This window comes from Rhinolophus hipposideros (assembly GCF_964194185.1).
Source record: "Rhinolophus hipposideros genome assembly, chromosome: 10".
In the NCBI taxonomy this organism is placed as follows: Eukaryota; Metazoa; Chordata; class Mammalia; order Chiroptera; family Rhinolophidae; genus Rhinolophus; species Rhinolophus hipposideros.
In genome coordinates, this window is record NC_138056.1 from 68,523,706 (window position 1) to 68,542,684 (window position 18,979).

The 18,979-nt window shown below is 35.3% G+C and overlaps 1 protein-coding gene across 1 annotated transcript in view; it reads left to right on the top strand.

Moving 5' to 3' along the window:
- Positions 1 to 18,979, top strand: part of CNTN5 (contactin 5) — a 1,322,225-nt gene that overhangs the window by 572,031 nt on the left and 731,215 nt on the right. The window contains exon 3 of the mRNA XM_081062322.1: positions 10,848 to 10,970. Coding sequence (XP_080918448.1) covers positions 10,916 to 10,970 — 55 coding nt within the window. The 5' untranslated portion in view covers positions 10,848 to 10,915. The remainder of the gene's footprint in view (positions 1 to 10,847; positions 10,971 to 18,979) is intronic.

The following is an 18,979-nucleotide window of genomic DNA, read 5'->3' on the forward strand; positions in this document are numbered from 1 at the left end:
ATTAGGGGTCTTTTGTGGTTCCAAACAAATCTGATGATTTTTTGTTCTATTTCTTTAAAAAATGCCATTGGGATTTTGATGGGGATTGCATTAAATCTGTATATTGCTTTGGGTAATATGGCCATTTTAACTATGTTGATTCTTCCAAGCCATGAGCACGGAATGTCTTTCCATTTCTTTGTGTCTTCTTCAATTTCTTTCAAAAATGTCTTATAGTTTTCAGCATATAAATCCTTCACATCCTTGGTTAAGTTTATTCCTAGGTATTTTATTCTTTTTGCTGCAATTGCAAAGGGAATTGTTTTTTGTATTTCTTTTTCTGAGATTTCATTTTTAGTATATAGGAATGCAATGGACTTTTGTACGTTGATTTTGTAGCCAGCAACTTTACTGTATTCATTGATTGTTTCTAACAGCTTTTTGGTGGAGTCTTTAGGGTTTTCTATATATAGCATCATATCATCTGCAAAGAGTGATATTTTAACTTCTTCATTCCCAATTTGGATGCCTTTTATTTCTTTCTCTTGCCTGATGGCTCTGGCAAGGACTTCCAACACTATGTTGAAAAGCAGAGGGGATAGGGGACAGCCCTGTCTTGTTCCTGAACGTAAAGCAAAGGGCTTCAGTTTTTCACCATTAATTATGAGATTAGCTGAGGGCTTGTCATAGATGGCCTTTATTATGTTGAGGTATTTTCCTTCTATACCTATTTTATTAAGTGTTTTAATCATAAATGGATGTTGTATCTTGTCAAATGCTTTTTCTGCATCAATTGATATAATCATATGATTTTTGTCCTTTATTTTGTTTATGTGATGTATCACATTGATGGATTTGCGGATGTTGAACCATCCTTGTGCCCCGGGGATGAACCCCACTTGGTCATGATGAATAATCTTTTTAATGCATTGTTGTATTCGATTTGCTAAAATTTTGTTTAGGATTTTTGCATCAGTATTCATCAGAGATATAGGTCTGTAGTTTTCTTTTTTTGTGTTGTCCTTACCAGGTTTTGGTATCAGGGTAATGTTGGCCTCATAAAATGAGTTAGGGAGTACTGTCTCTTCTTCAATTTTTTGGAAGAGTTTGAGCAGGATTGGTATTAGATCCTGTTTGAAGGTTTGGTAGAATTCACTAGTGAAGCCATCTGGTCCCGGACTTTTGCTTTTGGGAAGGTTTTGGATGACTGATTCAATGTCTTTACTGGTGATCGGTCTATTTAGGTTTTCCAGTTCTTCATGGTTCAGCCTTGGAAGGCTATATGTTTCTAAGAACTTGTCCATTTCTTCTAGGTTATTAAATTTGGTGGCATATAGTCCTTCATAGTATTCTTGGATGATCCTTTGTATTTCTGTGGTGTCCGTGATAACTTCCCCTTTCTCATTTCTGATTTTGTTAATTAGTGTCTTCTCTCTTTTTATCTTAGTGAGTCTAGCCAAGGGTTTGTCGATTTTATTAATTTTTTCAAAGAACCAGCTCTTTGTCACATTAATTTTTTCTATTGTCTTTTTGTTCTCTATTTCATTTAGCTCTGGTCTGATTTTTGTTATTTCCTTTCTTCTGCTGACTTTGGGTTTCACTTGTTCTTCTTTTTCTAGTTCTTTGAGGTGTAACATGAGGTTGTTTATTTGGGATTTTTCTTGTTTCTTGAGATAGGCCTGTAATGATATAAATTTCCCTTTTATAACTGCTTTCGCCGCATCCCAAAAATTTTGGTAGGATGTATTTTCATTGTCATTTGTTTCTATATATCTTTTGATCTCGCCTCTAATTTCTTCTTTGACCCAGTCGTTCTTTAAAAGTATGTTGTTTAATCTCCATGTATTTGTGTTTCTTTTTGCTTTCTTTTCGCAGTTGATATCCAATTTCAAAGCCTTGTGATCAGAGAATATGCTTGGTATGATTTCAATCTTCTTAAATTTGCTGAGGCTGCTTTTATGTCCCAATATATGGTCTATCCTTGAGAATGTTCCATGTACACTCGAAAAGAATGTATAATCTGATGTTTTAGGATGAAGTGCTCTATATATGTCAATGATGTCCATTTCATTTAATGTGTCATTTAGGGCTGCAATTTCGTTATTTATTTTCTGTTTGGATGATCTATCCATAGCTGTCAATGATGTATTTAAGTCCCCTAGTATAATTGTGTTTTGGTCAATTTCTCCCTTTAGTTCTGTTAGTAGTTGCTTGGTGTATTTTGGTGCTCCCTGATTGGGGGCATAAATATTGATGACTGTTATGTCTTCTTGTTGTATAGTCCCCTTTACCATTATGAAATGTCCATCTTTGTCGCTTGTTATCTTTTTCACCCTGAAGTCTGTTTCATCTGATATCATTATGGCTACACCTGATTTTCTCTGGGTACCATTTGCTTGGAGTGCCAATTTCCACCCTTTCACTTTGAGTCTATGCTTGTCCTTGTAGCTGAGATGTGTCTCTTGGAGACAGCATATGGTTGGGTTTAGTTTTTTGATCCAATCTGCTACTCTGTGCCTTTTTATTGGTGAGTTCAGTCCATTTACATTTAGGGTGATTATTGATACGTGAGGATTTCCTGTCATTCTATCTTTAGTTTTCTGGTAAGGCTGTGTCTCCATTGTTTCTTTGCCTTTTTGTTGTTGTCTATTATTTCTGTGTGGTGGTATTCTATGATGTTTCCCTTTGTTTCTTCTTTTATTACAGTATATATTTCAGTTCTGGATTTTTTTTGAGTGGTTACCCTTAAGATTATGTAAAAGTAAGTTTGATATTTAGAGTATTCCATTTTCTTCAGCACGCTTACTTTCTCCATTCCCATATTCCGGTTCAGGCCTTTACGCTCCCCCTTTTTATGTTTCGGTTGCCACAAATTGTCCCTGTTGATGGTGGTCTAATAGCCTCCTTTAGTATTTCTTGTGGTGCAGGTCGTGTATTAGAAAATTCCCTCAGCTTCTGGATGTCTGGAAAGGTCTTTATTCCTCCTTCATATCTAAAGGATATCTTCGCTGGATATATTATTCTTGGCTCATGATTTCTCTCTTTCAATAGTTTGAATATTTGGTTCCATTCCCTCCTGGCTTGTAGAGTTTCTGCTGAAAAATCGGATGATAATCTAATGGGCTTTCCTTTGTAAGTTACCGTCTTCTTTTCCCTGGCTGCCTTGAGGATTCTTTCTTTGGAGTTAATTTTAGACAGCTTGAATACAATGTGTCTTGGAGAAGGCCTGTTGGGATTGAGGTAATTAGGTGTTCTATTTGCTTCTTGGATTCGAGGATCCAGTTCTGTCCACAAATTTGGGAAGTTCTCATTGACAATTTCTTTGAGTATATTCTCTGTTCCCTTCTCTCTTTCTTCTCCTTCTGGTATGCCCATTATTCTTATATTGCTCTTTCTGATGGAGTCAGAAAGTTCTTGTAGAGTTCTTTCGTTTTTTTTAAGTCTCAAGTCTCTTTCTTCTTCCATCTGTGTAATTTCCAGGTTTCTATCTTAGATGTCACTGATTCTTTCTTCCATCTGGTCAACTCTACTACCTAAGCTGGTTATTTCATTCTTAATTTCTTCTATTGAGTTCTTAATCTCCAGAAATTGCATTTTTTTTTTTAATTTAAATCTCTTTTGTAAAATGCTCATGTTGTTCTTTGATTGCGTTTCTGAGTTCATTAAATTGCCTTTCTGTGTTTTCTTGCATCTCTTTGAGGTTTTTCAGAACTGCAATCTTGAATTCTCTATCATTTAAGTCACATATTTCCATATCTCTAAGTTCCTTTTCTGGAGACTTTTCATTTTCTTTTTGAGCTGTCTTGTTGCCTTGGTTATTCATGGCAATTACTGATTTATTATTTCTCTTCCTAGACATCTACAGGAGTGGCTTATTCAACAGGTTGATAGGAAGAGGTCTCTCTGACACAGTAGTGCTATATTTTCTCTGCAGTTTTCCAGCTTCTCACACAATGGGGGGATTCCCTGAGAGACGGGCCTCTCCTCTGTTAACAGTTCACCTGGGTCATAGGGCGTCACGTCCCTGTGGGGGTGCGGAGAGCTTTTGGAGTTCCAAAGCTCTTTCTGCACCAGATTCAGAGCCCGTATGTTTCAGCAGTTCTGTTTACTCCTGCAGGGATCCGCCCAGATAGGTCGGGCCAGGGACGGGGTGAGTTGTGAGAGGTGGCCCAGAGCAATGGCAGCGACCACCACCACAGCCAGTCCTGCTTCCACAGCTCCCTCCCCTTTGCCGGAACTAGTTGAGCTGCGAATCTGTGTATGCGGTCCACAGTTCTCAGAGCAGCAAATATTCTGTCCTTTGATCCGACACTGCTACTTTATCGCTTCTAGCACCGGGCACGTGGGGGCGGGGCGAGCTCTGGGAGGGTAGGGAGGGGGCAGCTAGTCTCCGTGCCTAAGGCTTCCGTTCTCCGCTCGGCATTGAGGGCTTAAACCACCGATTTCAGCCCTCTTCCCTCAGTCTTTGCTCCGAGGTCTGCCGTGAGCGAGCGTTGTGTTCAGCGGTTTTGTATGCTGCCCCCTCAGCCCTGTGGGCCGTAAGCGGAGCCCTAGCAGTCTGAGTCCTTCCCTCTCCCGCAGCTGCGGAAGATCCGGGAGCAGCAGGCTTCGAGCACTGAGCTAGGTCTGTGTCCTGCGCCCGCACGGCTCCGTCTCCGCACTTCTCCTCTCCCTCCTCCCCCGCTCGCGCGATTCACCCACCTGGAGGTGAATTCAGTAGTCGGCCTCTTCGTCTTGCCTGTCTGCTGTGGAAGGAGTCCTTTGTGGAGTTATTGTTGTCCGATTCGTTGTAAATTCCAGGGGAGCGTTACAGAGGCTCACCTCACACCGCCATTTTTTTTTCCAATCTCTAGAGACTTTTGTAGAGATTGCTGTGAAGTTCTTCTGGAAGAGATAATGTAGCTTAAATGTCTACTTTATTCTTACCTTAGTTCTCGCTTTCGCTTGCTGTGTGATCTGGGCAATTTATTTTCATAAATAAGATATGTGAAGTTAATTAACAGAAGTTGTATAGTAAAATGCATAACACAATGCCTGTCACATAGACTTTCATAAATGGTAGCTGTTGCTAGAATTATAGAAATTTAAGAGACAGTATTTTTTTTCTTGTATTGCTTTGTGCCAAGTAATTTACTTACAAGAGGCATCACTTTATTTAATAATTTTTATTCAAAAATATTAATTAAAAACAGGCAGGTTCTGGTCTAGATGCTGGGTCTACAAAGATGGAAAGGACAAAAATCATGGATATTATATCCCAGTAGTAGAAAAAGATAATTAAAAAGTAAAAAAAAAAAATTGCTTACCCTCAAGCACTAATAATTGCTAAGACAAGAAATAAGGCAGGGACAATGTAATAAAAACCAGGGACAGGGTTGACAGGAACAGTGGGGGGAGCTTGCTATTTTAAGGAGAGTGATCAAGAAAGGCTTGTACACCTGAAACTAATTAAAAAAGAGGAACAAAAAGAAAGTCTTGAGGAGCAGAATCGTCAATCATGTAAAGCTACACAGTCTGGTAAAAACTGATGGTGGAGAGGTTCAGGCAAAGTAAACGAAGAGATAATGATTGCTTTGCATGTTTGATGAGCAACAAGAAAGTCCATGTAGTGGGACTGGAATATAGAATGCTAGAAGATGAAATCAGAGTTAGATTATATACCATGGGTGCCAAAAAAAAAAAAAAAAAGAAAGAAATGTATACTCATTTTAAGAAATGTTATCTTAAAATGTGTCTACAGTTTTTTGGTACCCTCTGTATATGGTCTTATAAACTATATAAGGAATTTGGATTTTATCTAAAAAAATAAACTACTGAATCAGGAAAATAATGTAGTCTGATTTATGTTTTAAACTATAATTCTAACTGCTGTGTGAATAGCCTATATGGAGCCAAACTATAGGAAATTATTTCCAGAGAACTGGAGAAAGATCACCAGGCAATAATAGAAATGTTTCTCTTTCAATCTCTCTCTCTCTCTCTCTCTCTCTCTCTCTCTCTCTCTCTCTCTCTCTCTCTCTCTCTCTCTCTCGTCACACACTTACATATACATGTCTTTAACAGGTTTCCTATCTATATCTTTAAGAAAAGAAAAAAAACTAACTTGTATTTAAGTGGCAGCATACTATCACTTGATATATTTGATGTAGCATGTTTTGCAATTCTATTTCAGACTCCAGTAAAGATATGATATTTTTAAGTACCTGTCTGTGAAACCAACATCACAATGCATTTATCATTTAGAATATATGGCTTAATACTAAAGCACTGATCTACTTATTTTACTTTATTTGAAATTATTTTTAATAATTATGGGGAAAATGCAAAGTAATATGATGTCATTTTGTATATTTTTCTTTGAATATCACAGGTGATAATAGGTATTTAGTCTAAACACTGAAATAAGCTCTTTTAAAAATGTGAGTTTTATAAAACTGTATCTGCTTAGTGGTTTCCAAATTAGTATTTATGGCTTTTCAATCTCTTGATGAACAGCAGTTTAATGTGCAACGGTCAGTCTCCATTAACTCATGCATCTTGATATGCTTTAGTAACATTTATTAACTGATTGTAATTTAACCTGGCATGTAGTAGGAACTTAGTATATGTATGATTAGTTATATTATTTTATTACTTTAATACATGGATTTTATTAAAGTAATGGAATAATTGTGTTTTCAGTAGAGGCATATAAAAGCTTACATATTTCAGAACCTAAAGAATAGTATTTCATTTACCTTTTACGTTACTTTGAGAGAGGGAATGCAAAGGAAGGACAGTGAAAAGGAAGAGTCTAATTTTCTAATTTAGATATCTTAAAAAGAAGAGCTTTTGAAAAAGTATTATGTTTTGTGTTTAAGCCCCAATCAATGATGCTTGAAAATGAAACACACACAGATACACCCATTCACACACACAAACTCACACACACACACACACACACACACACACAAAAAAAAAAAAAAAAAAAAAAAACAACAACAACAAACACTCACAGACACACGTACACTTCTTTGTGTTTGTGGAGATTTTAAAATAAAATTTGATTATTTTAGGAACACATTTTACTGTACTATTTTTATTTGACAATTTTTAAAATGTGGCAAAATACATATATAAAGATTATTTCATAATGGCATGTTGATAACATAAATACTGCACCTAAATGTGATCTTGTCAGAAATGCCTCCCATAAATTAGCTCCTTTTATCCTCAAGCCACTCACTGTCCTTCACTATGGGTTAATTTTTCCATAGTTTGATCAGTCTCTTATATTGACTTATTTATTTATGTGTTCATTGTGATCCCTGCACTGTCCCATTCAGAAGTAAGGTATTTGTCTAAGCTCAATGTCTTCTTGAAATTTCACTAACAATCATTCTGTACCATTCCTAATGCCTGCCATTCTTACATCTAGATACCCCTTTTGATAGTTCTATATCTGTATTACACTTACACTGTCCTGCTTATTTGGCTCATATCCTGTGTTAACGTCTGTGTGTGTGTATATGTGTGTGTGTGTGTGTGTGTGCAACGTGTATTTTTTTTTAAATTAAAGTTTTTGGGGGTGACAATTGTTAGTAAAGTTACATACATTTCAGGTGAACAATTCTGTAATACATTATCTGTATCTTACACTGTGTTCACCACCCAGAGTCAGTTCTCTTTTCATCACCATATAGTAGATCCCGTTTACCCTCTTCTAGAGCTCCCCTCCCCCTTCCCCTCTGGTAACCCCTAAACTATTTTCTATGTCTATGAGTTTTTGTTCCTTCATTTGTTTGTCTTGTTCTTTTGTTGTTTCCAGTTTTATATTCCACATATCAGTGAAATCATATGGTTTTCTACATTTTCTGTCTGACTTATTTCACTTAGCATTATAACCTCAAGATCCATCCATGTTATCACAAATGGTACTATTTTATCTTTTCTTACTGCTGAATAGTATTCCATTGTATATATACCAGAAGTTCTTTATCCATTCATCTATCGAAAGACACTTTGGTTGTTTCCATGTCTTGGCCACTGTAAATAAAGCTGCAATGAACATTGGAGCACAAACATCTTTATGGATAAATGTTTTCAGATTTTTTAGGTAGATATCCAGGAGAGGGATTGCTGGGTCATATGGTAATTCCATTCTTAATTTTTTGAGGAACCTCCACACTGCCTTCCATAGCGGCTGCACCAATCTGCATTCCCACCAACAGTGTATGAGGGTTCCTTTTTCTCCACAGCCTCTCCAAAACTTATTACTATTAGTCTTGTTAATGAAAGCCATTCTAACTGGCGTGAGGTGATATCTCATTGTGGTTTTTATTTGCATTTCTCTGATGATTAGTGATGTTGAGCATTTTTTCATATGTCTATTTGCCATTTGTAAGTCCTCTTTAGAGAAATGTCTTTTCAGGTCCTCTGCCCATTTTTTAATTAGATTGTTCTTTTGTTGTTGAGTTTCATGAGTTCCTTGTATATTTTGGATATTAGCCCCTCATCGGAGGCACTGTTTGCAAAAATCTTCTCCCATTCAGTTGATTGCCTCTTTATTTTGTCGATGGTTTCTTTTGCTGTGCAGAAGCTTTTAAGTTTCATATAGTCCCATTCGTATATTTTAGATTTACTTCCATTGTCTTTGGAGTCAAATTCATAAAATGTTCTTTGAACCCAAGGTCCGTAAGTTTAGTACCTATGTTTTCTTCTATGCTGTTTATTGTTTCAGGTCTATACTTAGGTCTTTCATTTATTTTGAATTAAGTTTAGTTCATGGTGACAGCAGTCCAGTTTCATTCGTTTGCACATAGCTTTGCAATTCTCCCAGCACCATTTATTGAAGAGGCTGTCTTTTCTCCATTGCATGTTTTTGGCTTCTTTGTCAAAAATTATCTGTCCATATTTATGTGGGTTTATTTCTGAGTTCTCAATTCTATTCCATTGGTGTATGTGTCTGTTTTTCTGTGATGTGAAAGACCTATATGCTGAAAACTATAAGACATTTTTTAAAGACATTGAAGAAGACACATTGAAATGGAAAGACATTCTTTGCTCATGGATTGGATGGAATCAGCATAGTTAAAATGCCGTATTACCCAAAGCAATATACAGATTTAATGCAATCCCCGTCAAAATCCCAATGGCATTTTTAAAGAAATGGAACATGTGCATTTTTTCTTTGACATTCTCAGGGTACAACATATAAGGGTGCTGAAAATATTTGCATTGTTGATAAAGAACATTTAAGACAACAGAGAATATTGTAAATAGAGAGGGAAATAGAGCTTTGGGAACGTGGACTAAGGCAGAAGCTCATCAAAATAAGTTAAGCAACACTATGTTAACTTCTCAGAACTCATGTTCTGAAGGCCAATTTCACTGTGGATTGAAAATCCACTAATTCAGATATGCAGCTCTCATGAATCATAGTTGTAGTTCTAGCAAATTTAAGTCTCTCTAATTGTTATGTGTGAAGTGCTGATTTTCTTCTATTCCTTTCTGGTTAAAAAGCAGTATATAAATAATAAAAATGTTTTAAATTGTAAAAATTAACCATAAAGTCATTTTTTTGTCCTTCAAATTGTATTTCTGATATTAACTTAGAAAAAAAGTGATGAGAAATACTTTGTTGAAGGGGTGGCTATGAATCAACCATTGTTAACTCTTATTAAATTTATTTTCCATTTTTATCATAACCATGTAATTAAAATAGTTTACCAAGGCTTAGATTTAAATCTATAAAAAAAGTGGAACTACCATTATTCAGGTAGAAGAATCACGCTTACAAGAGATTTCCCTCTTTGGTTTGAATATACTAAATTATGACCAAGCTGGAATAAAAATGCTTGGCTATCTATTTAAGATGTTTTCTAAAATTAGAGATAGCCTGAACCTCCAAGTCTATAAGGAGGAATCAGTTGCCAAAAATCTATTATAATTTAAAAAAATGTTTTTTAAAAAATTATAAATATACTGCACAATTATTTCTCAATTTAATCACTTTTTGCCAAGAAGAATGCCAAGAAGGTCACCAAGAAGGACACTGACACCTAAAAACTCAGAAGTTACTTATCTGTTATAGGAATTTTTAATGCACATTTGTCAAGTTCTTGCAGGAAGTTCCATATGATAATTTTATGTATTTTTATGCTTATTGTATCTTTCAAGACAAATAAAGCAACCAAAGGACATTAATGTGTTATACTGATTATTGTTATAAAAATGGCATTAGACAAAAAAATAAATAAATAAAGTTAAATATTCATGAAAATGATTATTTCCCTTAGCTTCCAGGCAGCAAAAGATGCTGAGAGAAATAGCTCACCAAGGAGGGAATCACAACATAATGCAGATAATCACAGGAGTTATAAACAAAAGCATTCGACATTAATACTTAAATGAGAAAAATTCCCTGTGGAGGTTTAGATGAGCTATAGGCACAATATGTAAAGTCGCTTGGCTAACTGATCATTAGTTATGTTCTAGAGCAGAGGAGTATATATTAGTGTAACTGGTTCCTGTACCCTATTTTTCTAGTTCTATAATTTGTCTGATGTAATAAATATAGCTCTTATACATTCCCCGTGAGGAAAAATCATCCCCGTTAGAACCTGATGTTTTTATTATCTGTTAAGGAACATTCAATATAAATAAATGTGATAGGCAAAGTTTATCACTTCTCTGAATTTTTTTTTGTTGCACATTAAATTAATTCTAATGGAAATTGTATTATTGTTGTCAATATCAAAGTATATATCAATCTGACCTTTGCACTAAAAGTCATTTATCATTTCATTATGAGATTTTTAAAAATTGGCTTGTGTTTGCTTTTCCATTTATTTCCTCTGTTTTTTGAAAAGTGTTATTTATCTCAACAGGGCATTCTTTAATGAAGAAACGTTAGAGCTGCTAAACACGCTGAGACAGGAAATCTTAGTGAAGAAGGATGGCTTCCTCTTGGAAAGTAATTCTGTTTCTGTCAATCGCTGGGTGTCTTTCAGGTAAAAAATTCTTCCTTACGTATCAAATAGCAAAAACATACAAAAGTCTTCATTACAAAATACCCTCAGATATTCTTTTAAATTTATATCAGTATTCATAAATTTCAACAAAAGAAAAACAATCCTTAAACCTTTGTTAGCATTTCAAAAAGTGATATACAATTCAATATACTAAAGTGCTTAGAAAAATACTATATAAATGTTAGTGAAATGAGTATCCACTCCACCTCATTGACTTTTATTTATAATATAAACCATTGTTAGCCTTCAGAATATTTGGATATCTATCTATCTATCTATCTATCTATCTATCTATCTATCTATCTATCATCTATATATGGTACCAAATAATTGTATACACATTTTAAGAAAGAAACACTATTAAAATTGTAATACTCCATATATGCCAATAACAAAAGATGAATACAAGTCACGTTTGACTTCTCCCATTACAAGACATGCTCAAAGTGGTTACCATCAGCATCCAGACACTTCTGATTATGGCGAACTACTACTGTTTGAGTAACAGTAACCAAAGTGTCCACTTGTATACATTTTTTTGGCACTCCCGGTATATATATATATATTTCATAACAGGTAATTATTTAAAAAGTCTCATTACAATCCTAAATTTCACCATGTAAAAACAGAACCATGCTATCTTTATTACACTCACAAAGTCAGTTAAAGGCATCTCTAACAGTGTATTTGTTTTGATTGTCTCATCTTTAACTTTGTTTTAATCAACTTTATTGTTCTATATCTTGGATCTAAAATGAGATCTTTTATTCTACAAAAGTAATTTATGTTTTTGGAGTAATACCATCAGAATGCTAAAAATTAATATGCCATAAACTTTTTTTGTTTTAATTTAAGAATGTGTAGAATTTAAATTGTAGTGCTTATACAAGTAATATTTCAGCTTGATTAGATTTAACTCGGTGGCTATATATTCTGTTATTTAGTGCTTCCAGTGTAACTTCTACTATGTATGATGGATGAGTCCTCTTTAAAACCAAAAATAGAAATCTCAATTTAGATTGTGCTCAAAAACTTTGTTTGAAATTCAAAGGAATAGCTTTATATACAGAGAAAAATCTAGTAAGTCAGTCATGTGAATGCATGTTACACGTTTAAGTGCAATAACTCTAACATTCACATGTATCTAAATGCTTTTTAAAAGATACATCAAAGCTTCTTCCTTGTTGAAATACTAGTAATTAACTGCAAAACAAACAGTTATTGATGTATTATTATTATATGTGATCATCATTGTTTACAGGAAAAAATAACAGGTTTAAGAGACATAAAAGGTAGGATGAGATCTCTATAAAATATTGATAAAGACAACTGTGAAAATGTGAAAAAGTGAATAGTTTCAAAAACATTAAAAGTTAAGTGAAAACCCTAGTCCATCGAAATTATGGTTAGTTAAAAAAGAGAGTCTTCAAATAGTTTATCCAATCTTAGCTTCTTTCTATGCAGTACTACCATCTTCCCTGCTCATTTAGTCTATTTTTCTTTTACCTTCTCAATGTCATTCTCATCTTGAACTCAGAAACTAACTGAAGGGAGTGGAGATAAGCTTGTAAGATGAAATAAAAAGTACCCAGTTAAGTTAGAATTTCAAATAAACAACAAATGATTGGTTTGTTCCAGTATGCTCTATGCAATATTTTATGTAAAATTTAAAGTTAGGTAATGTTTTTGCTTTTATTTATTAATCTGACAATGTTAGGTGAAGAGAGAATGGTATTCTGTAATATCCCTTTAAAGTTTTATTTTCTTATTCTGGCCCAACATTATTCTCCCAAATAAACAGTCATTGCAAAAGAGGTGTTATACTGTGGTTGTGGGAAGATGAAAATACTCAATTTGAAGTGGGGTCCATGATTGTTAGATTTCCAGCTCATAAGGGAATGAAGGTGCTGCTCTTTCCATAGAGTAAAATGCAACGTTGGAATATAGGAACAATAAAGCTGATTTTGGAGGTAAGTTGCTGCTCAAATGTTATAGACAAAGCTGGAAAAAAAAGGGTATTTGTAATTTTTACATGAGATTTGGTTTTTAACAATCTGCATTTAATCTGAAGCACATATGATATTTTTAATTGATTAATTTATTCGCTGCTCTAGATATCTGTTTAGAATTGATTCAATACTTGAAAGAAGCAGTTATCAAGGATAATTATATTAAAAATCTTTCACTGTTACATCCTCATTTTAACATTATTTTGAAGGTACAGCCCTTGTTACGTTCTTGTTACTTGGTAATACATTGAATATTTACTTCATTATTTCATTATTTAGTATGTTATTCTATAGTTTTCTCTGGTTATTGCCTTCGTCTATGGGTATTACATTATAGGAGCTATTTGGCACCCTGACTTGATAATGATTACAGAAAATAAGGGTAATTAAACTATAGGTTATGAGTACATTTTATGTTGCTGCTGCTATTTGAACTAGCAAAACTGATTAAAGAAATAAGAGAAGACCCAGGCTGCATTCCCCGTTTGTTTTATTCATTTTTTTAATTGATGGAATATGTTTGGTGTGTTTAACTAGGAAACACAGCCATATGTTTAAAAACTGGCCGTTGAGAGTAATAAAAGGATGACAGCTTTTACAGGAATGTATGACCTCATATTAAAAATGGACCTATAATTAAAACAACAGTGAGACTACACATATCAAAATGGCTAAGATCCAGAAAAACAAAAAAGTAAAAACGATGCCAATTACTGGTGAGGACTCAGAAAACAGGAATGTCATTCATTGCTTGTGGGAAGGCAAATGGTACGACCACTCACCATCTACTCAGGCAATTGGACTCCTAGGCATGTACCTCACTGATTTTAAAACTTGTGCTTACACAAAACATCTGCATCTAAATGTTTATAGGAGTTTTATTAATAATCACCAAACACTGGAAACAAGCAAGATGCCCTCCGATAAGGGAATGAATAAACAAACTATAGAAATTCCACATAATGCAATGCTTTTCAGTGATAAATAGAAATGAACAGTCACACCATGCAAACACATGGATGAATCATATATGCATATCATTAAATGAAAATAGTCAGTCTGAACAGACTGCAAATTGTATGATTCCATTTATATTATCTTTTGGGGAGGGAAAAACTAGAGACTTTGCAAATCAGTGATCGCCATTGGTTGGGATCAGAGGATGATTGAATGTGTGAATGAAGAATAACACATTTTTTAGGGAGGTGAAACAATTCTGTATGACACTGTAATGGTGAATGTGACAATGTGCATTTACCAAAACCAATTTAACTTTAGAACACAGAGTAAACCTTATTGTATACAAATTAAAAAATAATTAGGAGAAAATATGATTAGGACCTAAAATAAGACAGTACTGAGGGCACTAACAAGAGATGAAAGTTTCAAATGCATTTTGGCAATAAAGTATATAGGATTTGGCAAATGATTTAAAATTTTGCATTAAAGGACGTTGTTTCATTTTACTTATAGGGGTAGATGATATTGCCATTTATTTGGATACTGAATAAAGTAGGTGTAGAAGTAGAGTGGGGAAATACTGAGCTCAATAGTGCACATATTAAGTTTCACATATCTGTAACAGATTCAGGTGAAAATGTCTGAAGTTCAAAGTAGATAACTGAGCCAAAATAATAATAAATTTGGGGTTCATTATTGTATAGATGAATTTGAAGCTCTGGGAAAGAAAATAACCACCGAAGGATTATGTATATAATAATAAGTCATAAGGCAAGGAAGTAATTCTGAGAAGTGTGTGCTTTTAAAGGGCAAGAGAAAGCATAGCTTGGAAAGAATGAAATGTGAGTTATAAGTTTGGGGAGACTCTAGGAACTAGTGATAACAGAACATTTTCAGAAAGGAAGTGGTCCGCAGTGGCATTTGTTTTTAGCTCTACTACATTTTATATATACAAATGTTCTACATGCAAATAATAACAATCTGTTTTAGTTAATAATAAACAAGATGGAATATTCTCTAGGTTTATTTCAGATACAGTGACTGTAAGAGCACTGGGATTTAATATCATTAGCTGAGCTTAAAAAAGCTTTAATATCAGTATAATTGTTTTTATCAATGAGATAATTAACATCAATAAAATCTAAGCTTCTCATTATAGAATGTGTGAAACCATTTGGGGGAGGAATCTAGTTCTGTATTTATATGTGACAAAAAGGATCACCATTTCAACCTCTACTGTACCAAAGTCCACATTATTGTTTTCTTTAAAACTCTTTCTTTGAAGATCCGTGTGTTTTTTCCCCCCAAATATGTGTAGAGATAGTGATTAGGAGGCGATGTTATGGTTCAGGATTTATCTTCTTTGAATTTATAAGCAACTTTACTCACATTCTTTGGCTCTTTGTACATTGCTTTTCATTCGATCTCCATTTTTAAACAAACAACAAACCTGAGGGGTTTAATTACCCTGCTCTGTTATACAGAGAATCCTATCCAATGAGATTTTTTTTAATTGGGGTGACAATTGTTAGTGAAATTACATAGATTTCAGGTGTGCAATTCTGTATTACATCTTCTATAAATCCCATTGTGTGTTCACCACCAAGAGTTAGTTCTCCTTCCATCACCAAATATTTTAATTAGTATACTCTTTCTATAATGAGACTTAATAATTCTTGTTTATTTTTAAATACTTAAAAATTGGAGAAATATATTACAACAGTATTTATTACTAATTGGTTACTTTCTGTGAAATGTCATAAAACAGCCAGATATGACACTGAGATTAGGGGAAAAAGTGCATGTGAAATAAGTCATATATAAATATTAATTGATACTATTTATTATTAGAATAGACTAGAATGCAGGTATTATTAGATTCATTTAGTTGAAGATTTTTTTAGAAAGCATTTTATTTGTATCCCCAGTACCAACATATATTTTAACACCCCAAATGTATTTCTACCAAAGTTATAAACTTAAGAATAATATTTAATTTGATTTTTTTTAAAAATTAGATACATTTATATCTCTTTTAAACTGAAAAACAGGAATATTGTCTTAGGTAAATTTATAAATCTTTGAATTAAAAGTAATTTGGAAATTTTGTGGCTCAATATCTTGTACTTGGGCAAGTAAAATAGTGTTCGTTCTCAATAGAGATGAGACTCAGGAAGGTTCTATCACGTGTCCCACGTCAAATAGATGGTAACTAGTGGAAGAATAATGAGAAGACACTTCCTATAGAAATGCTTTCAACATACCAGACAACACGAAGGTGATGAGAAGAAATTCAGTTTCTCAGAGCTATGCTGACCTCCTTCCTAAAGACATTCATCTAGTTACTTTATCCTGAATTACTTTCAGATGCTTCTGATATAAGCTGTATTGCTTGAAAAACAACAAGAACCACAGAAAGCATATTTTCCTTCTACATTGACCCAATTTTCCCCCTTTGGGTTAAATTCATTTTATTGGAAAGGTGACAGTTTGTTCCTTCTGCCAAGAGGATGATATACTATTGAACAGAGAATGTCTGTCATTGATAAGCTTATACAAATACTCTTCTTCTTCTTGGTGGCAGTGTGGTAAATAGCACAGAACTTTGTCACTGTCAGCTAGTGCAGCCTAAGAACTTTAAGAGAAAAATGAAAACAGAAATGTTAAAGAAAAACAGGTGCCTGATAATATTAAGCCTGACTGGCCTGCTGCAGTGGAAAAAGAGAAATAGATTATGGCTCCTGCGTAATCATTTTAAAATTATGTCTGTGCACATAGTATTGGTCCCTAGGAAGTCATGATGATAATGGAGCTTACCTCAGTGCAGGAAACCAAGCTGACTCTTATCATCTGTGCACTGGTGGAATTAGACATGTAATTAATCAGAAGACAATTTAATTTTTTTCCTTGTCAGCAGGGGAGGGTCACTTGAATTTAGTGAGTTTTGTTTTATTTTTACCTTAAAGGCAAATAAAATATTTAAAGGTATCTACAATTGTCAGCAATTTCTGGAGTGATAGAAACCGTCAACTAAAGAGGCAGATTCAGAATCCTAAAAAAATGAGAGCAAATATGTTTTCTCAGTGTTTTGAAGATTAAAAAAAGAATTAACTTAGAAGAAAAAAAAATGGCGGCGTGAGGTGAGCCTCTGTAACGCTCCCCTCGAATTTACAACGAATCGGACAACAATAACTCCACAAAGGACTCCTTGCACAGCAGTCAGGCAAGACGAAGAGGTCCACTACTGAATTAACCTCCAGGTGGGCGAATCGCGCGAGCGGGGGAGGAGGGAGAGGAGAAGTGCGGAGATGGAGCCTCGCGGGCGCAGGAAACAGACCTAGCTCAGTGCTCGGAGCCCGCTGCGCCCGGATCTTCCGCAGCTGCTGCGGGAGAGGGAAGGACTCGGACTGCTAGGGCTCCGCTTACGGCCCACAGGGCTGAGGGGGCAGCATACAAAACCGCTGAACCCAACGCTCGCTCACGGCAGACCTCGGAGCAAAGACTGAGGGAAGAGGGCTGAAATCGGTGGTTTAAGCCCTCACTGCCGAGCGGAGAACGGAAGCCTTAGGCACGGAGACTAGCCGCCCCCTCCCTACCCTCCCAGAGCTCGCCCCGCCCCCACCTGCCCGGTGCTAGAAGTGATAAAGTAGCAGTGTCGGATCAAAGGACAGAATATTTGCTGCTCTGAGAACTGTGTACCGCAGACACAGATTCGCAGCTCAACTAGTTCCGGCAAAGGGGAGGGAGCTGTGGAAGCAGGACTGGCTGTGGTGGTGGTCGCCTCCATTGCTCTGGGCCACCTCTCACAACTCACCCCGCCCCTGGCACCACCTATCTGGGCGGATCCCTGCAGGAGTAAACAGAACTGCTGAAACAAACGGGCTCTGAATCTGGTGCAGAAAGAGCTTTGGAACTCCAAAAGCTCTTCGCATACCTATCAACCTGTTGCAGAAGACACTCCTGTAGATGTCTAGGAAGAGAAATAGTAAATCAGTGATTGCCATGAATAACCAAGGCAACAAGATAGCTCAAAAAGAAAGTGAAAAGTCTCCAGAAAAGGAACTTAGAGATATGGACCTTTGTGATTTAAATGACAGAGAATTCAAGATCGCAATTCTGAAAAAACTGAACGAGATGCAAGAAAACACAGAAAGGCAGTTTAATGAACTCAGAAACACAATCAAAGAACACCATGAGCATTTTACAAAAGAGATTGAAATCTTGAAAAAGAACCAAATAGAATTTCTGGAGATTAAGAACTCAATAGAAGAAATTAACAATAAAATATCCAGCTTAGGTAGTAGAGTTGACCAGATGGAGGAAAGAATCAGTGACATCGAAGATAGGAACCTGGAATTTACACAGAGGGAAGAAGAAAGAGACTTGAGACTTAAAAGAAATGAAAGAACTCTACAAGAACTTTCTGACTCCATCAGAAAGAGCAATATAAGAATAATGGGCATACCAGAAGGAGAAGAAAGAGGGAAGGGAACAGAGAATATATTCAAACAAATCGTCGATGAGAACTTCCCAAACTTGTGGACAGAACTGGATCCTCGAATCCAAGAAGCAAATAGAACACCTAATTACCTCAATCCCAACAGGCCTTCACCAAGGCACATTGTATTGAAGCTGTCTAAAATCAATGATAAAGAAAGAATCCTCAAGGCAGCCAGGGAAAAGAAGACGGTAACTTACAAAGGAAAGCCCATTAGATTATCATCAGATTTTTCAGCAGAAACTCTACAAGCTAGGAGGGAATGGAACCAAATATTCAAACTATTGAAAGAGAGAAATCATGAGCCAAGAATAATATATCCAGCAAAGATCTCCTTTAGATATGAAGGAGGAATAAAGACCTTTCCAGACATCCAGAAGCTGAGGGAATTTTCTAATACACGACCTGCACTACAAGAAATACTAAAGGAGGCTATTAGACCACCATCAACAGGGACAACTTGTGGCAACCAAAACATAAAAAGGGGGAGCGTAAAGGCCTGAACTGGAATATGGGAATAG